General features: G+C 43.7%; 1 protein-coding gene across 3 annotated transcripts in view; it reads left to right on the top strand.

The window, feature by feature from the left end:
* Positions 1-22,911, top strand: part of LOC128704227 (discoidin domain-containing receptor 2-like) — a 109,873-nt gene that overhangs the window by 50,764 nt on the left and 36,198 nt on the right. For 2 of the 3 annotated variants that reach the window (XM_070102975.1, XM_070102974.1), the window contains one exon: positions 16,853-17,982. In XM_070102975.1, coding sequence (XP_069959076.1) covers positions 17,871-17,982 — 112 coding nt within the window. In that variant the 5' untranslated portion in view covers positions 16,853-17,870. Of the gene's footprint in view, positions 1-10,120; positions 10,262-16,852; positions 17,983-22,911 lie in introns of those variants that run through there. The other variant, XM_070102976.1, reaches the window with a different exon arrangement.

The following is a 22,911-nucleotide window of genomic DNA, read 5'->3' as shown; positions in this document are numbered from 1 at the left end:
CTAACTTCTCCAGGTTGAGGGACTGATCACTTCTAACTTCTCCAGGTTGAGGGACTGATCACTTCTCACTTCTCCAGGTTGAGGGACTGATCACTCCTAACCTCTCCAGGTTGAGGGACTGATCACTTCTAACCTCTCCAGGTTGAGGGACTGATCACTTCTAACTTCTCCAGGTTGAGGGACTGATCACTTCTAACCTCTCTCCAGGCAGCACCCAGGATTGTGAGTCATTTAGCACCCGTCTGATCCCGGATTACGGAGTTTTGAACCTGGCGAACTCCAGTTTGAGAGCCGTTTTTAATCCCGCCGAGACTACGGATTGCAAGTCGTTCCGTACCCGCTGGACCCGTATTGCGACCGTCCCCTGAATAATCCAATGCAAATGGCTTATTTATGGGTGTGTGTGAGGTACGGTGGAACATGCAGCTACGCCAGTTATGTTGCCAACCCATCCCTGACATAACTTTAAAGGAGTGAGGAATCCCACTGCCCTCTCCTCCTCCTTGTCCTCCTCCTCCTTCGCTTTCTCCTTCTGCTCCTCCTCGTCGTCCTCCTCTTCGCCTTCATCTTCCTCCTCCCCACTAACCGGCTGTAGCGCCTCTTGAACGCCGCTTGCGTTTAAGCCATACACGAGACGCACCCTCGTCTGTTTATGCTTACAAATAAGGTATACTAATTAAATACGTTATATAATACCTGGAGTATACCTGGAGGTATACCGGGGGTTAACGCCCCCGCGGCCCGGTCTGTGACCAGGCTTCATAATGTGAGAAGTCACGAAAGCCCTTGGAAGCTCACTATTTTTTCACAGTGGTTTTTTGCATATTGATATCACCTGTTTACTGTGATTTTATTGCATATGTGGTGCCGAATAGGTAAAATTGGTCAATTAGCAAGAACTCACTTAAAATTAAGTCGTTTCTGAAAACTTCTCTAATACCTGGAGGTTACCTGGAGGTTATTCCGCGGATCAAAGCCCCCGCGGCACGGTCCATGACCAGGCCTCCCTGTGGATCAGGGCCTGATCAACCAGGCTCTTACTGCTGGCCGCACGCAGTCCAACGTACGAGCCACAGCCCAGCTGATTCGGCACTGACTTTAGGTATCTGTCCAGATCCCTCTTGAAGGCAGCCAGGGGCTTACTGGCAATTCCCTTAATGCCGGATGGGAGGCTGTTGAACAGTCTTGGGCCCCGGACACTTATGGTGTTTTCCCTTAGTGTACCAATGACGCCCCTACTATTAACTGGGGGCATTTTGCATCGCCTGCCCAGTCTTTTACTTTCGTAGGGAGTGATTTCTGTGTGCAGATTTGGGACCATTCCTTCCAGGATTTTGCAAGTGTAGATTATGATATATCTCTCCCTCCTGCGTTCCAACGAGTGCAAGTCAAGTGCTTCCAAGCGTTCCCAGTAGTTAAGGTGCTTGACAGAACTTATACGTGCAGTAAAGGATCTCTGTACACTCTCTAGATCTGCGATTTCACCTGCTTTGAATGGAGATGTTAATGTACAGCAGTATTCCAGCCTAGAGAGAACAAGTGATTTGAAAAGGATTATCATTGGCTTGGCATCTCTCGTTTTGAAAGTTCTCATTATCCATCCTATCATTTTCTTTGCACGTGCGATCGTGGCACTGTTGTGATCCTTGAAAGTGAGATCCTCAGACATTACTACTCCCAGGTCCCTTACATTATTTTTCCGCTCTATTGTATGGCCGGAGTCAGTAGTATACTCTGTTCTAGTTATTATCTCCTCCAGTTTTCCATAACGGAGTAGTTGGAATTTGTCCTCATTGAACATCATATTGTTTACCGTTGCCCACTGGAAAACTTTGTTTATATCTTCTTGGAGGTTAACCGCGTCCTCAGCAGATGACAGCCTCATGCAGATCCTAGTATCATCCGCAAAGGATGATACGGTGCTGTGGTGTATATCTCTGTTTATGTCTGATATGAGGATAAGGAATAAGGTGGGGGCGAGTACTGTGCCTTGTGGAACAGAGCTCTTCACTATGGCAGCCTCCGATTTAACTCTGTTGACCACTACTCTTTGTGTTCGATTTGTTAGAAAGTTGAAGATCCATCTCCCCACTTTCCCAGTTAAAGATATATATTTTTCATTTATGTTAATGTAAAAATTAATAATTTTGTACCAAAAGATCGTTAGAAAACTTACATAACATTATTATAACAAGCTCAATTTAATTTAGCCTAATCCAACTAAATATATTTTAGATAAGTTTACAATAATTTAATAATAAACACAAGGAAATAATTTTTTTCGTTAGGTTCAGAAATTATTGTATACACAAATTGTCGCTTGCCTTTTTCGGTAAGAAGAGCGTTGCTATTTAAGCCAAAATTCCAAGTTTTACCTATTCGGGACGACATATATACATATATATATATATATATATATATATATATATATATATATATATATATATATATATATATATATATATATATATATATAATTTCAGTCTGAACATTTGTGTTAATGTTTCGTTTGGGTCCTTCAGGTAGTGACGAAAATGTTTGACCATGGGCAGTCTGGCACCAAGGTAGAGTAACCCAGTGAAGGAAGCCCTCACCATCACTCAGACAATAGTTGGCTTCCACATGTGTACAGACATCACAGTACCAACGAGCCTCAGCACACCAACATCCACCAGCCGCCCCTCAGGCTGCACCCACTCTACTTCCCACTTCTAAGAATCAAGTTCTGATAACCGGTTTCCCTGCATCCTTTTACTGATGTTACGATGCTCACACCCAAACAACACGTAAAACACACAAAAAAAAAAACACAAATTTGCCTCGCCTTACTCCAGCCTGCAGGATGCCCAAGCCCAGAGGATTCAAATCCTTCTTTACCGATTTAAAAATTGTGTTGACCATCCCTTTCCACGGCATTTCAGGGTCATTTGGTCACAAATCTGTTCAAAGAAGTCACGCACTACGAATCACAAGGTTTGGCAGATGGTGCAAAATACCACCAATGAAAAGCAAAGGTGCCGTCTGTTCACTAAGGGATAGCACAATAAGTATAAGGGGCCCAGGACTTTTAAACAGCCTCTCACCATATATAAAAGGATTACAGACCCATGGTTGTCCCTCAAGGCAGTTCTTGATCAGCCGGGTTGTGGTTCATACGCTGGACTTCGTGCGGCGAACAGTTACAGCCTGATTGATCAGGCCTTGATCTAAAAGCATGCCTGGCCGGTACCGGGCAGAGAGGGGCGCTGACCCCCGAGAATGTCCTTTAGGTGAAAACCGGCGTCGAAAAAACAACGTTTTCTAGAACGTTTTTCCAAACGGTCTCGAGAACGTGTACGACTTTGAAACCATTTAAAAAAAGGCCTAGAAAATCCGTATGTTAGTCACTTTGTGTGTGTGTGTGTAAACGTGTAATATATATATATATATATATATATATATATATATATATATATATATATATATATATAACGTAGTATCATCCTGGTGGTTCTGTCTACCAACCTACTACACAGGACGTGTCCCCTGGGTGGTTTTTCTACCAACCTACTTACCTCAGGAAGTCCTCCTGGATGGTTGCTGTATCACCAACCTACTCCAAGGACAGATACCTCCTGGGTGGTTGCTGTCTCACCAACCTACTACTCACAGGACGTATGCCTCCTCGTTGCCTCCAACCTCACTACCATGACAGTCACCCCGTGGTTGCTTCACAACCTATACACAGGACGTAGTACCTCCCTGGTGTTTTGTCTACCAACTCTTTCTACCACAGGACAAAGTTCTTGGATGTTCTCCCAACTCCATACCACAGGACTTATCCTCCTCGGTCGGTTGCTGTTACCAACCTACTACACTAGGACGTATGCTCCCTGGCGGTTGCTGTCTACCCCTACTACCATGGACAGTAGTACCTCCCCGATCGTTGCTGCCTCCAACCTACTACTATTCAGACGTCATCCCCTAATCTGTTGCTGTCTCACAACCTACTACCCAGGACGTAGTACCTCCCTGTTGTTGTCTTCTCAACCCTACCACAGGATTCGTATCCCTGAGGGTTCTGTACTTCTCAGACCTCTACCACAGGACTAGTGTCTCCTGGTAGGTTGCTGACAACTCACCACGGATTGTGTGCCTCGGATTGCTTTATCTAACTCACTCTCACACAGTATTGACGTTGTGCCCCCTGTGTTAATTTCTAACCAACCACTGATACACAGGACTAGTACCTCCTGGGTCGGTTGCTTTCCACCTGAACCACAGGAGTAGTGCCTCCCGTGTTTCTACTGGCTCCACCTACTACCATCAGGAACAGAGGCCTCCTGTGGTTATCTCAACCTACCTCCCACCAGGACAGTGTACTCCCTGTGCTGCTGTCTATCAACCTACTACTATATATTTCATATATATATATATATATATATAATACTATATATATACTATATATATATATATATATATATATATATATATATGTTCCTGATAACTGAGAGTCACACAGCGCGGAATTTCTCTATTCTTTCCAAGGGCTTTTGCATTATTGCATATCCATATATATATATATATATATATATATATATTAATATATATATATACTATATAATATATATATATAATTACATATATATATATATGTCTCTAGAATATTAAAATGCATTGCAAACTCTTTAATTAGTCCTCTAAAATTTCTTTATACGTTTAAAGATATATTTTTCATAATGTTAATAAAAATTTTAATTTTCACCAAGAACCTTAAAAACTATCTAACCTTATTATAAAGAACAATTTATTTTAGCCTAACCAACTAAATATATTTTAGATTTGTTTACAATAATTTAATACTAAACAAACACAGTGAAATATATTTTTTCATTAGGTTCAAATGATTTTCGATATTATTGCATACACAAATTTTCCTTCCATATGGAAGATGGTCTTCTCACTTAAGCAAGATCGTAGTTCTGCCTATTCCATGACATATATATATATATATATACTATATATATATATATATATATATATATATATATATATATATATATCATATATCATATATATATATATATATATATAACCATATATCAGAATGACACTCACGCCTCTCACTGAGATTCCTGAACGAAGTCAGCAGTAAGTATCCCCATTCCTGTTCTCGTTAGGCTCTTCCAACATTGTAACACACTGTAACTCACTACCGCTGAGATACTTCCTTGCTTGAGTTGTTAGAGCGACCAGACAAAGACTGCTTGGTGGTGATAACGACGCTCGACCAGGCTCCTAACACTTTGCTGTCCTTTACCTATCAGTTTCAGGAGCTGTCTTAATCGATCTCTTGTGTAGCATCCAGGAAGGACGCAGAAAAATAAAGTTCCAGTGAAATAAGCTTGTTTGTTTTCACTGGGTTATCGTGTTTAGCCATACTGGATTACTAACCAATAAACCTTTCCCCAGAGATGAACACCTACAAGTTACCATGAACGGGGCTAAAGACAGCAGGATGCACCGAGGTGGTCCTTCCTCATTCTCATCCTATTTCAATCCTTCACCCCAACAGGTTTCCTAGTTCTGACATCTGCCATTGTCTATGGCCCAGGAGGAGAGTGGAGCATGACATCCTGCAACATCCGACATTATTCTAGACTCACGACTGCCCTCCTCTCTTCTTCTCTTAACTCTTCCTCTCTCTCTCCCCTGTCTCTCTATTCTCCTCTCCTCCTTATCCCAGTCTACCTTTTAGCTCCTCAGTTGCTTATAACTAGAAAGGTTAATCTGATATACTTGGCACTACTATAACGTGTCCAACACCTGAGTCCTTGAAAACCATTTAAGTCCTGCATAATACGATGAATGGCTGTCAAAAATTACTGGGCGATTGAACCTTGTGTGCTACATCACTGTAGTTGGTTCGCATGATGAGCATTTCAGCAGTACAGAATGTTTTATAACCAGAAAACTGTATTGCTTGCATTAGATCACCAACTGTGTCTGTCTATCCACAGCACCGGAAACTGAGAGGAGAAGGTCAACTCCCTGGGTCCTCGACCAGGCCTCCATGAATCAGGCCTGCCAACCAGGCTCTCTGTTCCCCACACAGTCAGGTCGCGACCACAACTACTGGTCGGCACTGCTGGTCAGTCTTCCTAGAGCAGTTGATAAGCACTCGCAATCTTCTCATTGATTCTTGATTGATAAAGTCCAGATGTTGCACATGCTAATTCTTACCACGTTTCGAGTACCATGTCCAGGTTTCTGTTATTTCATCATAGTTTCAAACTAAACTGACGAACAGGTTTCTAGTCTCTCACTTATTCCAGTTCCAGTTCTTTCCATTTCTGATAACTGAAGACTGCTGATTTGCTTAACACTCTCGGTGACTCAGTGAGTTTATCTCCACTAGCCTAGTTCTTGCTGTGGTAGCTCTCTACTTAGCCTAGTTCTTGCTTGTGTTCTCACTAGCTAGTTCTGCTGTGGTACTCCAGCTGTTCTTGCTGTAGTTCATAGCATTCAGCTCATCTGTTTGCTTTAGTCTACTACCCAGTTCCTCGCAGTTTAAAAACCAGTTTTATAAAGTTTTTCTTCTTCTCATTTTTAGTAAATGTATACAGGAGAAGGGGTTACTAGCCCATTGCTCCCGGCATTTTAGTCGCCTCATACGACACGCATGGCTTACGGAGGAAAGATTCTTTTCCACTTCCCCATGGACAATAGAAGAAATAAAAAGAACAAGAGCTATTTAGAAAAAGGAGAAAAACCTAGATGTATGTATATATATATATGCATGTGCGTGTCTGTGAAGTGTGACCAAAGTGTAAGTAGGAGTAGCAAGATATCCCTGTTATCTAGCGTGTTTATGAGACAGAAAAAGAAAAACCAGCAATCCTACCATCATGCAAAACAGTTACAGGTTTTTGTTTCACAGTCATCTGGCAGGACGGTAGTACTTCCCTGGGTGGTTGCTGTCTACCAACCTGCAGTATCCCACCGAGGCGGAGTTTAACTGGAGTTTAGGGTGGCCTAAAAGGAAAAACGAAAGTTTCTCCTTTTACATTTAGTAATACATACAGGAGAAGGGGTTACTAGCTCCTTGCTCCCGGCATTTTACTCGCCTCTTACAACACGCATGGCTTACGGAGGAAGAATTCTGTTCCACTTCACCATGGAGATAAGAGGAAATAAACAAGAACAAGATCTAGTAAGAAAATAGAAGAAAACCCAGAGGGGTGTGTATATATATGCTTGTACATGTATGTGTAGTGTGACCTAAGTGCAAGTAGAAGTAGCAAGACGTACCTGAAATCTTGCATGTTTATGAGACAGAAAAAAGACACCAGCAATCCTACCATCATGCAAAACAGTTACAGGATTCCGTTTTACACTCACTTGACAGGACGGTAGTACCTCCCTGGGCGGTTGCTGTCTACCAACCTACTACCACAGGACGGTAGTACCTCCCTGGATGGTTGCTGTCTACCAACCTACTACCACAGGACGGTAGTACCTCCCTGGGTGGTTGCTGTCTACCAACCTACTACCACAGGACGGTAGTACCTCCCTGGGTGGTTGCTGTCTACCAACCTACTACCACAGGACGGTAGTACCTCCCTGGGTGGTTTTTGTCTACCAACCTACTACCACAGGACGGTAGTACCTCCCTGGGTGGTTGCTGTCTACCAACCTACTACCACAGGACGGTAGTACCTCCCTGGGTGGTTGCTGTCTACCAACCTACTACCACAGGACGGTAGTACCTCCCTGAGTGGTTGTTATCTACCAACCTACTACCACAGGACGGTAGTGCCTCCCTGGGTGGTTGCTGTCTACCAACCTACCACCACAGGACGGTAGTGCCTCCCTGGGTGGTTGCTGTCTACCAATCTACTACCACAGGACGGTAGTGCCTCCCTGGGTGGTTGTTGTCTACCAACCTACTACCACAGGACGGTAGTACCTCCCTGGGTGGTTGCTGTCTACCAACCTACCACCACAGGACGGTAGTGCCTCCCCGGGTGGTTGCTGTCTACCCACCTACTACCACAGGACGGTAGTGCCTCCCTGGGTGGTTATCTACCAACCTACTACCACAGGACGGTAGTACCTCCCTGGGTGGTTGCTGTCTACCAACCTACTACCTATATATATATATATATATATATATATATATATATATATATATATATATATATATATATATATATATATATATATATATATATATATATATGTTCCTTGATAATGTGAGTAGTCACGAAAGCGCTTGGAATTTCTCTATTCTTTCAGAGTGGTTGTGTTGCATGTATATATACATATATATATATATATATATATATATATATATATATATATATATATATATATATATATATATATATATATATATACATATATATATATATATGTCGTGCTGAATATGTAAAACTGGTCAATTAGCAAGAACTCAATTAAAATTAAGTCCTTTCTAAAATTTTCTCTTATACGTTTGAAGATATATTTTTTTCATTAATGTTAATGTAAAAAACTTTAATTTTGCACCAAAAGAACCTTAGAAAACTTATCTAACCTTATTATAACAAGAACAATTTATTTTAGCCTAACCCAACTAAATATATTTTAGATTTGTTTACAATAATTTAATACTAAACAAACACAGTGAAATATATTTTTTTTGTTAGGTTCAGAATGATTTTGGCGAAATTATTGCATACACAAATTTTCACTTGTCCTATATGGCAAGATGAGCGTTGCTATTTAAGCCAAGATCGCAAGTTCTGCCTATTCGGCACGACATATATATATATATATATATATATATATATATATAATTTATATATATATATATATATATATATATATATATATATATATATATATATATATATATATATATATATAACCGAGTATATCGAGGGAGCCTGACACCTCCATGCCCTCTACACATGTAGATCCTGAACGAGGTCCAGCAAGGTAAGTATCCCCCTCTATTCCTTTGACTCAGTGGTAGCGCATCTGTACCACACACCCTCATAACTGATAACATCCACTTGCTAACCACCTACCCACCGCTGAGATAGCTTGCCTTAGCTGTGAGTTGTTAGAGGGCGGACCAGACAAAGACTCAAGCTTGGTGGTGACTACCACGACGCCTGACCAGGGCTCCTAACACTTGCTGTCCGTGTTACCTATCAGTTAATAGGTAGCTGAGTGTTAATCGACTGTTGTGGGTAGCATCCAGGGGAAGGACGCAGAAAAATAAAGGATCCCAGTGGAAATAAGCTAGTGTTTGTTTTCACTGGGTTATAGTGTTTAAGCCATACTGGATTACTAACACAAATAAACCTTTCCCCAGAAGATGAACAACTTAAGTCACCAGTGAACGGGGCTAAAGACAGCAGGATGCACCGAGGAGGGTGTGTCCTTCCCCATTCTCGCATCCTATCTCCCTCCATCCTTCCACCGGGCCAAACAGGTTTCTAAGGTTACGTGGGACATACTGTCCATTGTTTATGGCCCAGGAGGGAGGAAGGGAGGGAGGCGGTGACACTTAGCAACATCCCGACATTAGTTCACAGACTAGCGCCTGCCTCTCTCTCTCTTTCTCTCTCTCTCTCTCTCTCTCTCTCTCTCTCTCTCTCTCTCTCTCTCTCTCTCTCTCTCTCTCTCTCTCTCTCTCTCTCTCTCTCTCTCTCATTCTCGCGGCCGCCTCCTTCACGTCCCTATGGTCCCCTCCCTCCTCCCCCTCCCTATAACGTCCCACGAGGGTTTACGAGGGTCATTTTTAAGCTCCTGGTCCCGCCACTGTCTGATTTTATTAGCTATTACAGGTTAAATCTACATAATATACTATGCACGTGTCCATAACACCTGTAGTCCTTGAAAACCATTGTAAAAGTCCTGCATAATACGTAATGAATGGCTGTCAAACAGATTACTGGGCGAGTACTTGAACCTTGTGTAGTATACACACTGTAGTTGGTTTACAGCATGCATGAGCATTTCGAGCAGTACAAGAGAATGTTTTTATAACCAGAACAACTGGCACTTGCTTGCATTAGTGGCACCAACTGTGATCTGTCTCATTCCACAGCACCGGAAACTTTGAGAGGGAGAAAAGTCAACTCCCCCGCTGCCCGGTCCTCGACCAGGCCTCCTAGTGAATCAGGGCCTGCTCAACCAGGCTGCTACATCTGGCCACACACACAGTCCAGCGTAGGAGCCACAACCTAGCTGGTCGGGCACTGACTGTGTCCAGTCCCTTAGCCTAGGAGTAGGTGATAAGCACCGTAATCTTTACATTATGTTCTTGTATTGATAAAGATACCAGATGTTGCACATGTGTCTAATTCTTCACCACGGTTCGAGTACCTGTCCAGGTTTCTGTTTATTTATCATGTTTCCAAAACCTAAACCTGACGAGAACAGGTTTCTAGTCTTCAGCCGCTTATTCCAGTTTCCAGTTCTTTCCATTTTCTGATAAGCTGAAGACTGCTGGAAATATTGCTTAACACTTCGGTGACTCAGGTGAGTTTTCATCTCCACTAGCCTAGTTCTTGCTGTGGTAGTTCTCTACTAGCCTAGTTCTTGCTGTGGTAGTTCTCTACTAGCCTAGTTCTTGCTGTGGTAGTTCTCTACTAGCCTAGTTCTTGCTGTGGTAGTTCTCTACTAGCCTAGTTCTTGCTGTGGTAGTTCTCTACTAGCCTAGTTCTTGCTGTGGTAGTTCTCTACTAGCCTAGTTCTTGCTGTGGTAGTTCTCTACTAGCCTAGTTCTTGCTGTGGTAGTTCTCTACTAGCCTAGTTCTTGCTGTGATAGTTCTCTACTAGCCTAGTTCTTGCTGTGGTAGTTCTCTACTAGCCTAGTTCTTGCTGTGGTAGTTCTCTACTAGCCTAGTTCTTGCTGTGGTAGTTCTCTACTAGCCTAGTTCTTGCTGTGGTAGTTCTCTACTAGCCTAGTTCTTGCTGTGGTAGTTCTCTACTAGCCTAGTTCTTGCTGTGGTAGTTCTCTACTAGCCTAGTTCTTGCTGTGGTAGTTCTCTACTAGCCTAGTTCTTGCTGTGGTAGTTCTCTACTAGCCTAGTTCTTGCTGTGGTAGTTCTCTACTAGCCTAGTTCTTGCTGTGGTAGTTCTCTACTAGCCTAGTTCTTGCTGTGGTAGTTCTCTACTAGCCTAGTTCTTGCTGTGGTAGTTCTCTACTAGCCTAGTTCTTGCTGTGGTAGTTCTCTACTAGCCTAGTTCTTGCTGTGGTAGTTCTCTACTAGCCTAGTTCTTGCTGTGGTAGTTCTCTACTAGCCTAGTTCTTGCTGTGGTAGTTCTCTACTAGCCTAGTTCTTGCTGTGGTAGTTCTCTACTAGCCTAGTTCTTGCTGTGGTAGTTCTCTACTAGCCTAGTTCTTGCTGTGGTAGTTCTCTACTAGCCTAGTTCTTGCTGTGATAGTTCTCTACTAGCCTAGTTCTTGCTGTGGTAGTTCTCCACTAGCCTAGTTCTTGCTGTGGTAGTTCTCTACTAGCCAAGTTCTTGCTGTGGTAGTTCTCTACTAGCCTAGTTGTTGTTGTGGTAGTTCTCTACTAGCCTAGTTCTTGCTGTGGTAGTTCCCCACTAGCCTAGTTCTTGCTGTAGTAGTTCTCTACTAGCCTAGTTCTTGCTGTGGTAGTTCCCCACTAGCCTAGTTCTTGCTGTGGTAGTTATCTACTAGCCTAGAACTTGCTGTGGTAGTTCTCTACTAGTCTAGTTCTCGCTGTGATAGTTCTCTACTAGTCTAGTTCTTGCTGTGGTAGTTCTCTACTAGCCTAGATCTTGCTGTGGTAGTTCTCTACTAGTCTAGTTCTCGCTGTGGTAGTTCTCTATATATGGCTTCTTGTTCCCGTTCCTTTCAAGTGGATGTTGCTATTGTTTGTTGATTCGTCCGGGGAGAAACCCTGACAGGGATGTGTGGTGAGACGACCCATTCAGTGGTGTCGGCACTCGGGGAGGGTTGGGACAAGCGTGATGGTGTGTCGGTGTCTGTGTCTACGATCCTGGAGGTTACCTGGAGGTTATTCGGGAGATCAACGCCCCCGCGGCCCGGTCCACGACCAGGCCTCCCGATGGATCAGGGCCTGATTAACTAGGCTGTTACTGCTGGCCGCACGCGTCAGGTGAAGGTGAAGTAGAATTAGACACATGCGCGTCATCTGGGTTTTATTTGTAGACGTTTCGCCAACTAATGGCTTTATGGATGCAACACAATGATATTGTATTGATGAAGCCACTGGTTGGCGAAACGTCTACAAATAAAGATGCCTAGATGTTGCCTATGTGTCTAATTCCTCATTTTGTCGGTACTGTATACCATACTGACGGCCCGTGCTGGACACACTGGCCCGAGTGTGACTGGTGGCCCACGGCAGCAGTGGCCACTGACTGGCCCGTGCTGGACACACACTGGCCCGAGTGTGACTGGTGGCCCACGGCAGCAGTGGCCACTGACTGGCCCGTGCTGGACACACACTGGCCCGAGTGTGACTGGTGGCCCACGGCAGCAGTGGCCACTGACTGGCCAGTGCTATTTTCAATACTCTACCGGAGGGCGTTCCGGGGGGGTCAAAGCCCCCGCGGATTAGTCCATGACCAGGCCTCCCGGTAGATCAGGGACTGATCAACGAGGCTGTTACTGCTGGCCTAGTATCGAAATATCATCTTGTCCCTCCTGCCTGTATATATCCATCTTTGAACATGACTACACAGTTGTACGAGACAATTATTATAATAATTATTATTATTATTATTATTATTATTATTATTATTATTATTATTATTATTATTATTAATGCTATTATTATTATTTTTATTATATTTATTATTATTATTATTATTATTATTATTATTATTATTTTGAAAATAGTACAATCTTAATATTCTCGTATCCTTCTCCCATCCTGGCCGTGTTCTTTCCTTAAGTGAATGTGACCTGACCTGACTAGGGCATTGGCTAAAGCCTGTAGGAGACTTGGACGTACCTCGCATGGGCCAGTAGGCCTGCTGCAGTGTTCCTTCTTTCTTATGTTCTTATGAACAGTGAAGGTACAAAGAGTAATCCTTATGGTGAATATATCTATTATAGGAAGCCTAAGTACATAAAGAATGAGTATAATCACAAACCGCTGTATTAGCGATATGCTGTAAAGCGAGGCCCTCCTGTACCTAATTTCAGTTGGATAAATCTTACTGAAGCCAGCTGGCTCAGTGGTTAACGCACTGGCCTGTGTGCTTTAGGGTTCAAACCCCACCCGATTAGTGATTTTCCTTTACCTGGAGGTTACCTGGAGGTTATTCCGGGGATCAACGCCCCCGCGGCCCGGTCCATGACCAGGCCTCCCGATGGATCAGGGCCTGATCAACTAGGCTGTGTATCCCATTGTGGTGGACTCTTCCTAAACACTGTAATTACATAAAAATAATTACCGATCGGACTTCTCAGTGGAAGATCTATATTTCATGGGTCCAGCTTGCTTCTTTTCCCGGAAAAAAAGAGGTATCTGTCGCATTTTGGTTAGAACTATTTCTTTGTCTTGCTTATTTCTGGGCTTTACTAGCTTCCTGTGACGTGTCCACCACGTCAGTGTCCGGTCCAGGGCGAGGGTTATCTCAGGGCGGTAACACTACAAGACTCTCTAGTGTCTCCGAAGACGTGAGGGCTGATCCATCGCGTCCCCAGGCTTCTCTATTTCCCATGGTTCAGTAGGTCTCTGCTGTCACAGCCGCGATGTTACGATGTTATCCGATAGCTGCTGCTGATGTACTAGCACTGGTGTTACTGATGCTGGTGCTACTGATGCTGGTGTTACTGGTGCTGGTGCTGCTGAGGCTGGTGCTACTGATGCTGGTGCTACTGATGCTGGTGCTGCTGAGGCTGGTGCTGCTGAGGCTGGTGCTACTGATGCTGGTGCTACTGATGCTGGTGCTACTGATGCTGGTGCTGCTGAGGTTGGTGCTACTGATGGTGCTACTGATGCTGGTGCTACTGATGCTGATGTTACTGGTGCTGGTGCTGCTGAGGCTGGTGCTACTGATGCTGGTGCTACTGATGCTGGTGCTGCTGAGGCTGGTGCTACTGATGGTGCTACTGATGCTGGTGCTACTGATGCTGGTGCTACTGATGCTGGTGTTACTAGTGCAGGTGCTGCTGAGGCTGGTGCTACTGATGCTGGTGCTACTGATGCTGGTGCTGCTGAGGCTGGTGCTACTGATGGTGCTACTGATGCTGGTGCTACTGATGCTGGTGCTACTGATGCTGGTGTTACTAGTGCAGGTGCTGCTGAGGCTGGTGCTACTGATGCTGGTGCTACTGATGCTGGTGCTGCTGAGGCTGGTGCTACTGATGGTGCTACTGATGCTGGTGCTACTGATGCTGGTGCTACTGATGCTGGTGTTACTAGTGCAGGTGCTGCTGAGGCTGGTGCTACTGATGCTGGTGCTACTGATGCTGGTGCTACTGATGCTGGTGCTACTGATGCTGGTGCTACTGATGCTGGTGCTACTGATGCTGGTGCTGCTGAGGCTGGTGCTACTGATGATGCTACTGATGCTGGTGCTACTGATGCTGGTGCTACTGATGCTGGTGCTACTGATGCTGGTGTTACTGGTGCAGGTGCTACTGATGCTGGTGCTACTGATGCTGGTGCTACTGATGCTGGTGCAACTGATGCTGGTACTACTGATGCTGGTGTTACTGATGCTGGTGCTACTGGTGCAGGTGCTACTGATGCTGGTGCTACTGATGCTGGTGCTACTGATGCTGGTGCTACTGATGCTGGTGCTACTGATGCTGGTGCTTCTGATGCTGGTGCTACTGATGCTGGTGCTACTGATGCTGGTGCTACTGATGCTGGTGCTACTGATGCTGGTGCTACTGATGCTGGTGTTACTGATGCTGGTGCTACTGATGCTGGTGCTACTGATGCTGGTGCTACTGATGCTGGTGTTACTGATGCTGGTGCTACTGATGCTGGTGCTACTGATGCTGGTGCTACTGATGCTGGTGCTACTGATGCTGGTGCTGCTGATGCTGGTGCTACTGATGCTGGTGCTACCGGTGCTCTTGCTGATGGCGCTGCTACCGCCAGTGCTACTGTTCCTACTGGTAGTTGAGGTGCTGTAGATACCGTTGCAATCTACACTGCTGCTGTGCGTATTTCCTACGAGCCCAGCTGTTCTTGTTATGGTTTCTGTTGGACGCTAAATTACTGTTCTATTTGTTCTCTGAGTACAGTTCTTGCTGTGGCTATGCTGCATACTGAAATGTTTCAGTGGCTGTTAATTGGAAACCGCGTTCTTAGTGTGGTTGCTGCTGTTCATTCTAGTTGGTCATAACTATGACCATAATTTTTAAAGGGGTGGACCGATAAGCCAGTGGAAGGCCTCGGTCAGATGACCTAAAGCTCCCACGGCTGGTCATCATTTGAGACCCGCGTCAGGAATCACTTGTCCTGTTTCCTGACGAACTTTGCCTAACCTAGGCTGCTGTTCACGAAAGTGCTGTGGTAGTTCTCTACTAGCCTAGTTCTTGCTGTGATAGTTCTCTACTAGCCTAGTTCTTGCTGTGGTAGTTCTCTACTAGCCTAGTTCTTGCTGTGATAGTTCTCTACTAGCCTAGTTCTTGCTGTGGTAGTTCTCTACTAGCCTAGTTCTTGCTGTGATAGTTCTCTACTAGCCTAGTTCTTGCTGTGGTAGTTCTCTACTAGCCTAGTTCTTGCTGTGGTAGTTCTCTACTAGCCTAGTTCTTGCTGTGGTAGTTCTCTACTAGCCTAGATCTTGCTGTGGTAGTTCTCTACTAGTCTAGTTCTCGCTGTGGTAGTTCTCTACTAGCCTAGTTCTTGCTGTGATAGTTCTCTAACACTTCGAAGTAACTCTACTAACTTACTGTGTAGTTCTCTAAAGTAGTTTTGCAGTATATTCTCACTAGCCGTGACTGTGATAGTACACTAATAGCCCGCTGTGATAGTTCTCTACTAGAAGCTTACTGTGATAGTTTCTACTAGCCATTGCTGTGAAAGTCTCACTAACAGTTCTTGCTGTGGAGCAGGACTAGGCTAGTTCTTGCAGTTCTCTACTAGAGTTCTTGTGTGATAGGTACTAGTAGTGCTGTATAGTAGTAGTAGTAGTTCAAGAATTGTATATAATAGCCGACTTGGTGATAATGACACTCTACTAACTAGTTCTTGCTGTGGTAGTTCTCCTAGCCTAGACGCTGTTCGTTCTCACCAGCCTAGCTTGCTGTGATTCCACAATAAAGACTCCAGAAACCGCACATGTGTCGGACCGAAACGTCGTCGTAAGCTTCTGTCTTTTATGTGCGGGTTATTTGTGTATTTTCCAGTATTGAGTTTAAGTGAGAATATCCTACTAGCATCAAGGCTCACTCCCTCCACCAGTTGGTAATCATACAGCCGGGCCAGGAGCTGTAAATCGAACTCTGCAAAGTAAACTAGGCGAATACACTTTTTATATGGAAAGTTCTGTAATAAATAAATATATATATATATATATATATATATATATATATATCTATATATATATATATATATATATATATATATATATATACGTATATAACACCTTCATTCTGGTGTTTTTGAACCAAAAATATTTTGATTTTAGTGGAAAATTTATTTTTAAAAATATGACAGAAAAATCATTAAAAGAGCGAAAATATTGTGAATGTCAAAGGTTCTCGTTTAGTGTCAGTCATCTGAGTTTCATTTTGTTACGATTCATTCACACAGCTCTGTGTAACACCGTTTTTTTTCCTGTGCACATTTTTACATACAGTACATTTGATTTTCTCATTTTCAATGTTGATAAATATGCTTTCCTTTATTTTCAGATATGTTGAAAATCTCCACCAGCTGTATCAACGGAACCAGAACCCACTCTTGAGCACACCAGATGGGGCTGGATTATGTTAGATGTTGAAGAAATCCGTTCTTGAGGGTACCAGATGCGGCTGGATTTTTTAAAAGTTGCAGAAATACGCTTTTGAAGGCACTAAATGCGGTTGGATCCTTTTTGAAGTTGAAGAAATCTGTTCTTGAAGACACCAGTTCCTGCTGGATCCTTTTACGAGCACTCTAGATTCTGCAGAACCCACTCTTCATGACACCAGTTGCGGCTGGATCCTTTTACGAACACTCGAGAATCTGCAGAACCCACTCTTCTGGACATCACTTGTGACTGGATCCTTTTACGGGCACTGTAACGGCTGCAGAACCCACTTCTAGAAGCCTAAGAATCAATTTGAGACTTCCAGGAGGCGCAGCAGCAGAAGGAGAGCCCATATTTTAGGAACCAGAAGGATTAGAACCCTCTTTGAGGACAACAGAAGCAGTGTAATGCACAGCGGAGATCAGAAGTAAGAGGATTAACGCTCAGGGTACCGCCAGCACTAGTAGAATCAACCCCTAGGTTCTCAGAGGCGGTAAAACATATTTTGAGAGAACTGGCAAAAAAATTAATTTCTTTCTCAGGAAAATATCAGCAGCTAGTTACCCTCCAAGGACACCAGCGGTGGTACGACAAGTTTTTGAGATCCCCCTGATGTTGCTGCAGCAATGTGAACTTCTGTTGTAAACACTAGTGGAACCCAGTTGACTTGTAGAACACCCTCAAATTTTCCAAACACTCTTTTGAAATTTCTAAGTTTAGTCAACAAGGGTTTTCAAATCAAGTTGTGAAATTCCTAAGCTTATTCAATGACACATCAATGTTTTAGAGTAATGAAAGCATAATTTTAAGGCGCTCGTAACTCGGCTTATTGTTAAGGTGTGGAGTACCAGGTCTCCAGTACTGAAGTGTGGCTGGTGAGGACTGATGTTGGTGATGGTGATGTGAGGTTGGTCACAAACATGGAGCCTGCTCCACCACCTACCTCGTCTCCTACACCGTTGCTGCTGCTGCTGCTGCTTCTGCTTGTCCTCTGCTGCCTCGCCCCTGAGCCTGTCTGCTGCCTACATACTGGTGAGTAACACATTTCCGTCTAACCTTTAACTTGAGACTCGGCTTTGCTCTCCTGGTGGGATGAGGCGTAGTGGCTAGCCTACTACTCACGTTAACTTTGAAGTAAATCGTAAACAGATAGGTAGTTTTCTTTTCCCTCGAGATTACCTGACTGATGATTGAGTCTACAAAACTCCTAGTGCTGGTAGGCAACAAAAGCGCCTGAACAGCAGATCAGAACGTGTACCAGACGAGAGTGCCCTTGAAGTGAGATTAGTGTTGGCCCCCTTCCTTCATCCATGGAAATGGTACTACCCTTCCCCCATTTCTCGGATAAATTCTAATGGTTCTCCCATTTCTTCAAGCCAATGCATGGCTCCTAGGGATTTAGCGCTTCCCCTTGAACACAGACATGCTAATTGTATTGTTTACTATCCTGTAAGTGAACATGCCGATATAACAACAGTATTTGACAGTGCCACTGATCCTGTGGGTGAATATGACACCATAGCGACAGTATTGGACAGTGCCACTCATCTTGTGGGTGAATATGACACCATAGCGACAGTACTGGACAGTGTCACTCATCCTGAGGGTGAATATGACACCATAGTGGCAGTACTGGGCAGTGTCACTCATCCTGTGGTTGAATGTGACACCATAGCGACAGTACTGGACAGTGCCACTCATCCTGTGGGTGAACATGACACCATAGTGACAGTACTGGACAGTGTCACTCATCCTGTGGATGAACATGACACCATAGCGACAGTATTGGACAGTGCCACTGATCCTGTGGATGAACATGACACCATAGCGACAGTACCACTCATCCTATGGGTGAACATGACACCATAGCGACAGTACTGGACAGTGCCACTCATCCTGTAACAAGTGGCACTCGTGTCATCGATATTTCTTCAAATCTGAGATCGACTGCTGAATGAACACTGTATAGTGTTCACTCAACGATCACTCTCACGATTTATACAGTAATCTGACGATTTATACAGTTACTCTCACGATTTATACAGTTACTCTCACGATTTATATAGTTACTCTCACGATTTATACAGTTACTCTCACGATTTATATAGTTACTCTCACGATTTATACAGTAATCTGACGATTTATACAGTTACTCTCACGATTTATACAGTTACTCTCACGATTTATACAGTTACTCTCACGATTTATATAGTTACTCTCACGATTTATACAGTTACTCTCACGATTTATACAGTTACTCTCACGATTTATATAGTTACTCTCACGATTTATATAGTTACTCTCACGATTTATACAGTTACTCTCACGATTTATATAGTTACTCTCACGATTTATACAGTAATCTGACGATTTATACAGTTACTCTCACGATTTATACAGTTACTCTCACGATTTATACAGTTACTCTCACGATTTATATAGTTACTCTCACGATTTATATAGTTACTCTCACGATTTATACAGTTACTCTCACGATTTATATAGTTACTCTCACGATTTATATAGTTACTCTCACGATTTATACAGTTACTCTCACGATTTATATAGTTACTCTCACGATTTATACAGTTACTCTCACGATTTATACAGTTACTCTCACGATTTATATAGTTACTCTCACGATTTATATAGTTACTCTCACGATTTATATAGTCAGCTTAGTTATTCTGTTCTTCACTTTTTTGTTGTTAGTTTCCTGGCTGGTGAGATTCAGTCCAGGTTTTGCTTAATAGAAATTTTATTTTAGCTTAAAGAGAGAGGTTGGTGGTAGTGTCGACGCCCTTTACCTTTACCTTCTTTGCTGCTTAGATTATTATCTAATCTTCCTCAGTTATTCCATTGATGGAATGGAATACCGATAAGTTGACGGCTCAGTCTCATGAGCGAAACCTGGTTATCTGTAATGTGATGTTTCGCTAAATAGTGGCTCTTCTCAATTCGGTTCAGAGTTTATAATGTGGTATTAGTATCTGTAGTGAATTAATAAAGAAAAACACTTGTACACCTGTTTCACCTCTTGGGGACTTTGTTTATAAGTTTTTCCCAGGCCTTCGTGAGTTCATACCATCCACAGGATGGATATGAGGTGCACAGTATACTAGCCAATACCATCCACAGGATGGATAGGAGGTGCACAGTATACTAGCCAATACCATCCACAGGATGGATAGGAGGTGCACAGTATACTAGCCAATACCATCCACAGGATGGATAGGAGGTGCACAGTATACTAGCCAATACCATCCACAGGATGGATAGGAGGTGCACAGTATACTAGCCAATACCATCTACAGGATGGATAGGAGGTGCACAGTATACTAGCCAATACCATCCACAGGATGGATAGGAGGTGCACAGTATACTAGCCAATACCATCTACAGGATGGATAGGAGGTGCACAGTATACTAGCCAATACCATCCACAGGATGGATAGGAGGTGCACAGTATACTAGCCAATACCATCTACAGGATGGATAGGAGGTGCACAGTATACTAGCCACTACCATCCACAGGATGGATAGGAGGTGCACAGTATACTAGCCAATACCATCTACAGGATGGATAGGAGGTGCACAGTATACTAGCCACTACCATCCACAGGATGGATATGAGGTGCACAGTATACTAGCCAATACCATCTACAGGATGGATAGGAGGTGCACAGTATACTAGCCAATACCATCTACAGGATGGATAGGAGGTGCACAGTATACTAGCCACTACCATCCACAGGATGGATAGGAGGTGCACAGTATACTAGCCAATACCATCTACAGGATGGATAGGAGGTGCACAGTATACTAGCCACTACCATCCACAGGATGGATATGAGGTGCACAGTATACTAGCCACTACCATCCACAGGATGGATAGGAGGTGCACAGTATACTAGCCAATACCATCTACAGGATGGATATGAGGTGCACAGTATACTAGCCAATACCATCTACAGGATGGATATGAGGTGCACAGTATACTAGCCAATACCATCCACAGGATGGATATGAGGTGCACAGTATACTAGCCACTACCATCTACAGGATGGATATGAGGTGCACAGTATACTAGCCACTACCATCTACAGGATGGATATGAGGTGCACAGTATACTAGCCAATACCATCTACAGGATGGATATGAGGTGCACAGTATACTAGTCAATACCATCTACAGGATGGATATGAGGTGCACAGTATACTAGCCAATACCATCTACAGGATGGATATGAGGTGCACAGTATACTAGCCAATACCATCTACAGGATGGATATGAGGTGCACAGTATACTAGCCACTACCATCCACAGGATGGATATGAGGTGCACAGTATACTAGCCAATACCATCTACAGGATGGATATGAGGTGCACAGTATACTAGCCACTACCATCCACAGGATGGATATGAGGTGCACAGTATACTAGCCAATACCATCTACAGGATGGATATGAGGTGCACAGTATACTAGCCAATACCATCTACAGGATGGATATGAGGTGCACAGTATACTAGCCAATACCATCTACAGGATGGATAGGAGGTGCACAGTATACTAGCCAATACCATCCATAGGATGGATAGGAGGTGCACAGTATACTAGCCAATACCATCTACAGGATGGATAGGAGGTGCACAGTATACTAGCCAATACCATCTACAGGATGGATAGGAGGTGCACAGTATACTAGCCATTACCATCCACAGGATGGATATGAGGTGCACAGTATACTAGCCAATACCATCTACAGGATGGATAGGAGGTGCACAGTATACTAGCCAATACCATCTACAGGATGGATAGGAGGTGCACAGTATACTAGCCAATACCATCTACAGGATGGATAGGAGGTGCACAGTATACTAGCCAATACCATCCACAGGATGGATATGAGGTGCACAGTATACTAGCCAATATCATCTACAGGATGGATATGAGGTGCACAGTATACTAGCCACTACCATCCACAGAATGGATATGAGGTGCACAGTATACTAGCCATTACCATCCACAGGATGGATAGGAGGTGCACAGTATACTAGCCAATACCATCTACAGGATGGATATGAGGTGCACAGTATACTAGCCAATACCATCTACAGGATGGATAGGAGGTGCACAGTATACTAGTCAATACAATCTACAGGATGGATATGAGGTGCACAGTATACTAGCCAATACCATCTACAGGATGGATAGGAGGTGCACAGTATACTAGCCAATACCATCCACAGGATGGATATGAGGTGCACAGTATACTAGCCAATGCCATCTGCAGGATGGATATGAGGTGCACAGTATACTAGCCACTACCATCCACAGGATGGATATGAGGTGCACAGTATACTAGCCAATACCATCTACAGGATGGATATGAGGTGCACAGTATACTAGCCACTACCATCCACAGGATGGATATGAGGTGCACAGTATACTAGCCATTACCATCCACAGGATGGATAGGAGGTGCACAGTATACTAGCCAATACCATCTACAGGATGGATATGAGGTGCACAGTATACTAGCCAATACCATCTACAGGATTGATATGAGGTGCACAGTATACTAGCCACTACCATCCACAGGATGGATACGAGGTGCACAGTATACTAGTCAATACCATCTACAGGATGGATATGAGGTGCACAGTATACTAGCCACTACCATCCACAGGATGGATAGGAGGTGCACAGTATACTAGCCAATACCATCTACAGGATGGATATGAGGTGCACAGTATACTAGCCACTACCATCCACAAGATGGATATGTGGTGTACAATAAACTAGCCACTTCGGTGACAAAATCAAATCAAGGAAGAAGCCAACGATCTGTCTTGTTGCTTCGTCACTTCCCCAGAAGAGAGAGAACTGAGAGAAGATTGGTAACAAGGGTTAGGAAAGGCTTATTTCTCCCTGGGATGGCGTGGAGGATAGGGGAGGGA

Source organism: Cherax quadricarinatus, chromosome 84, assembly GCF_038502225.1.
Source record: "Cherax quadricarinatus isolate ZL_2023a chromosome 84, ASM3850222v1, whole genome shotgun sequence".
Taxonomy (NCBI): Eukaryota; Metazoa; Arthropoda; class Malacostraca; order Decapoda; family Parastacidae; genus Cherax; species Cherax quadricarinatus.
This window is presented reverse-complemented; position numbering and strand designations above follow the sequence as displayed.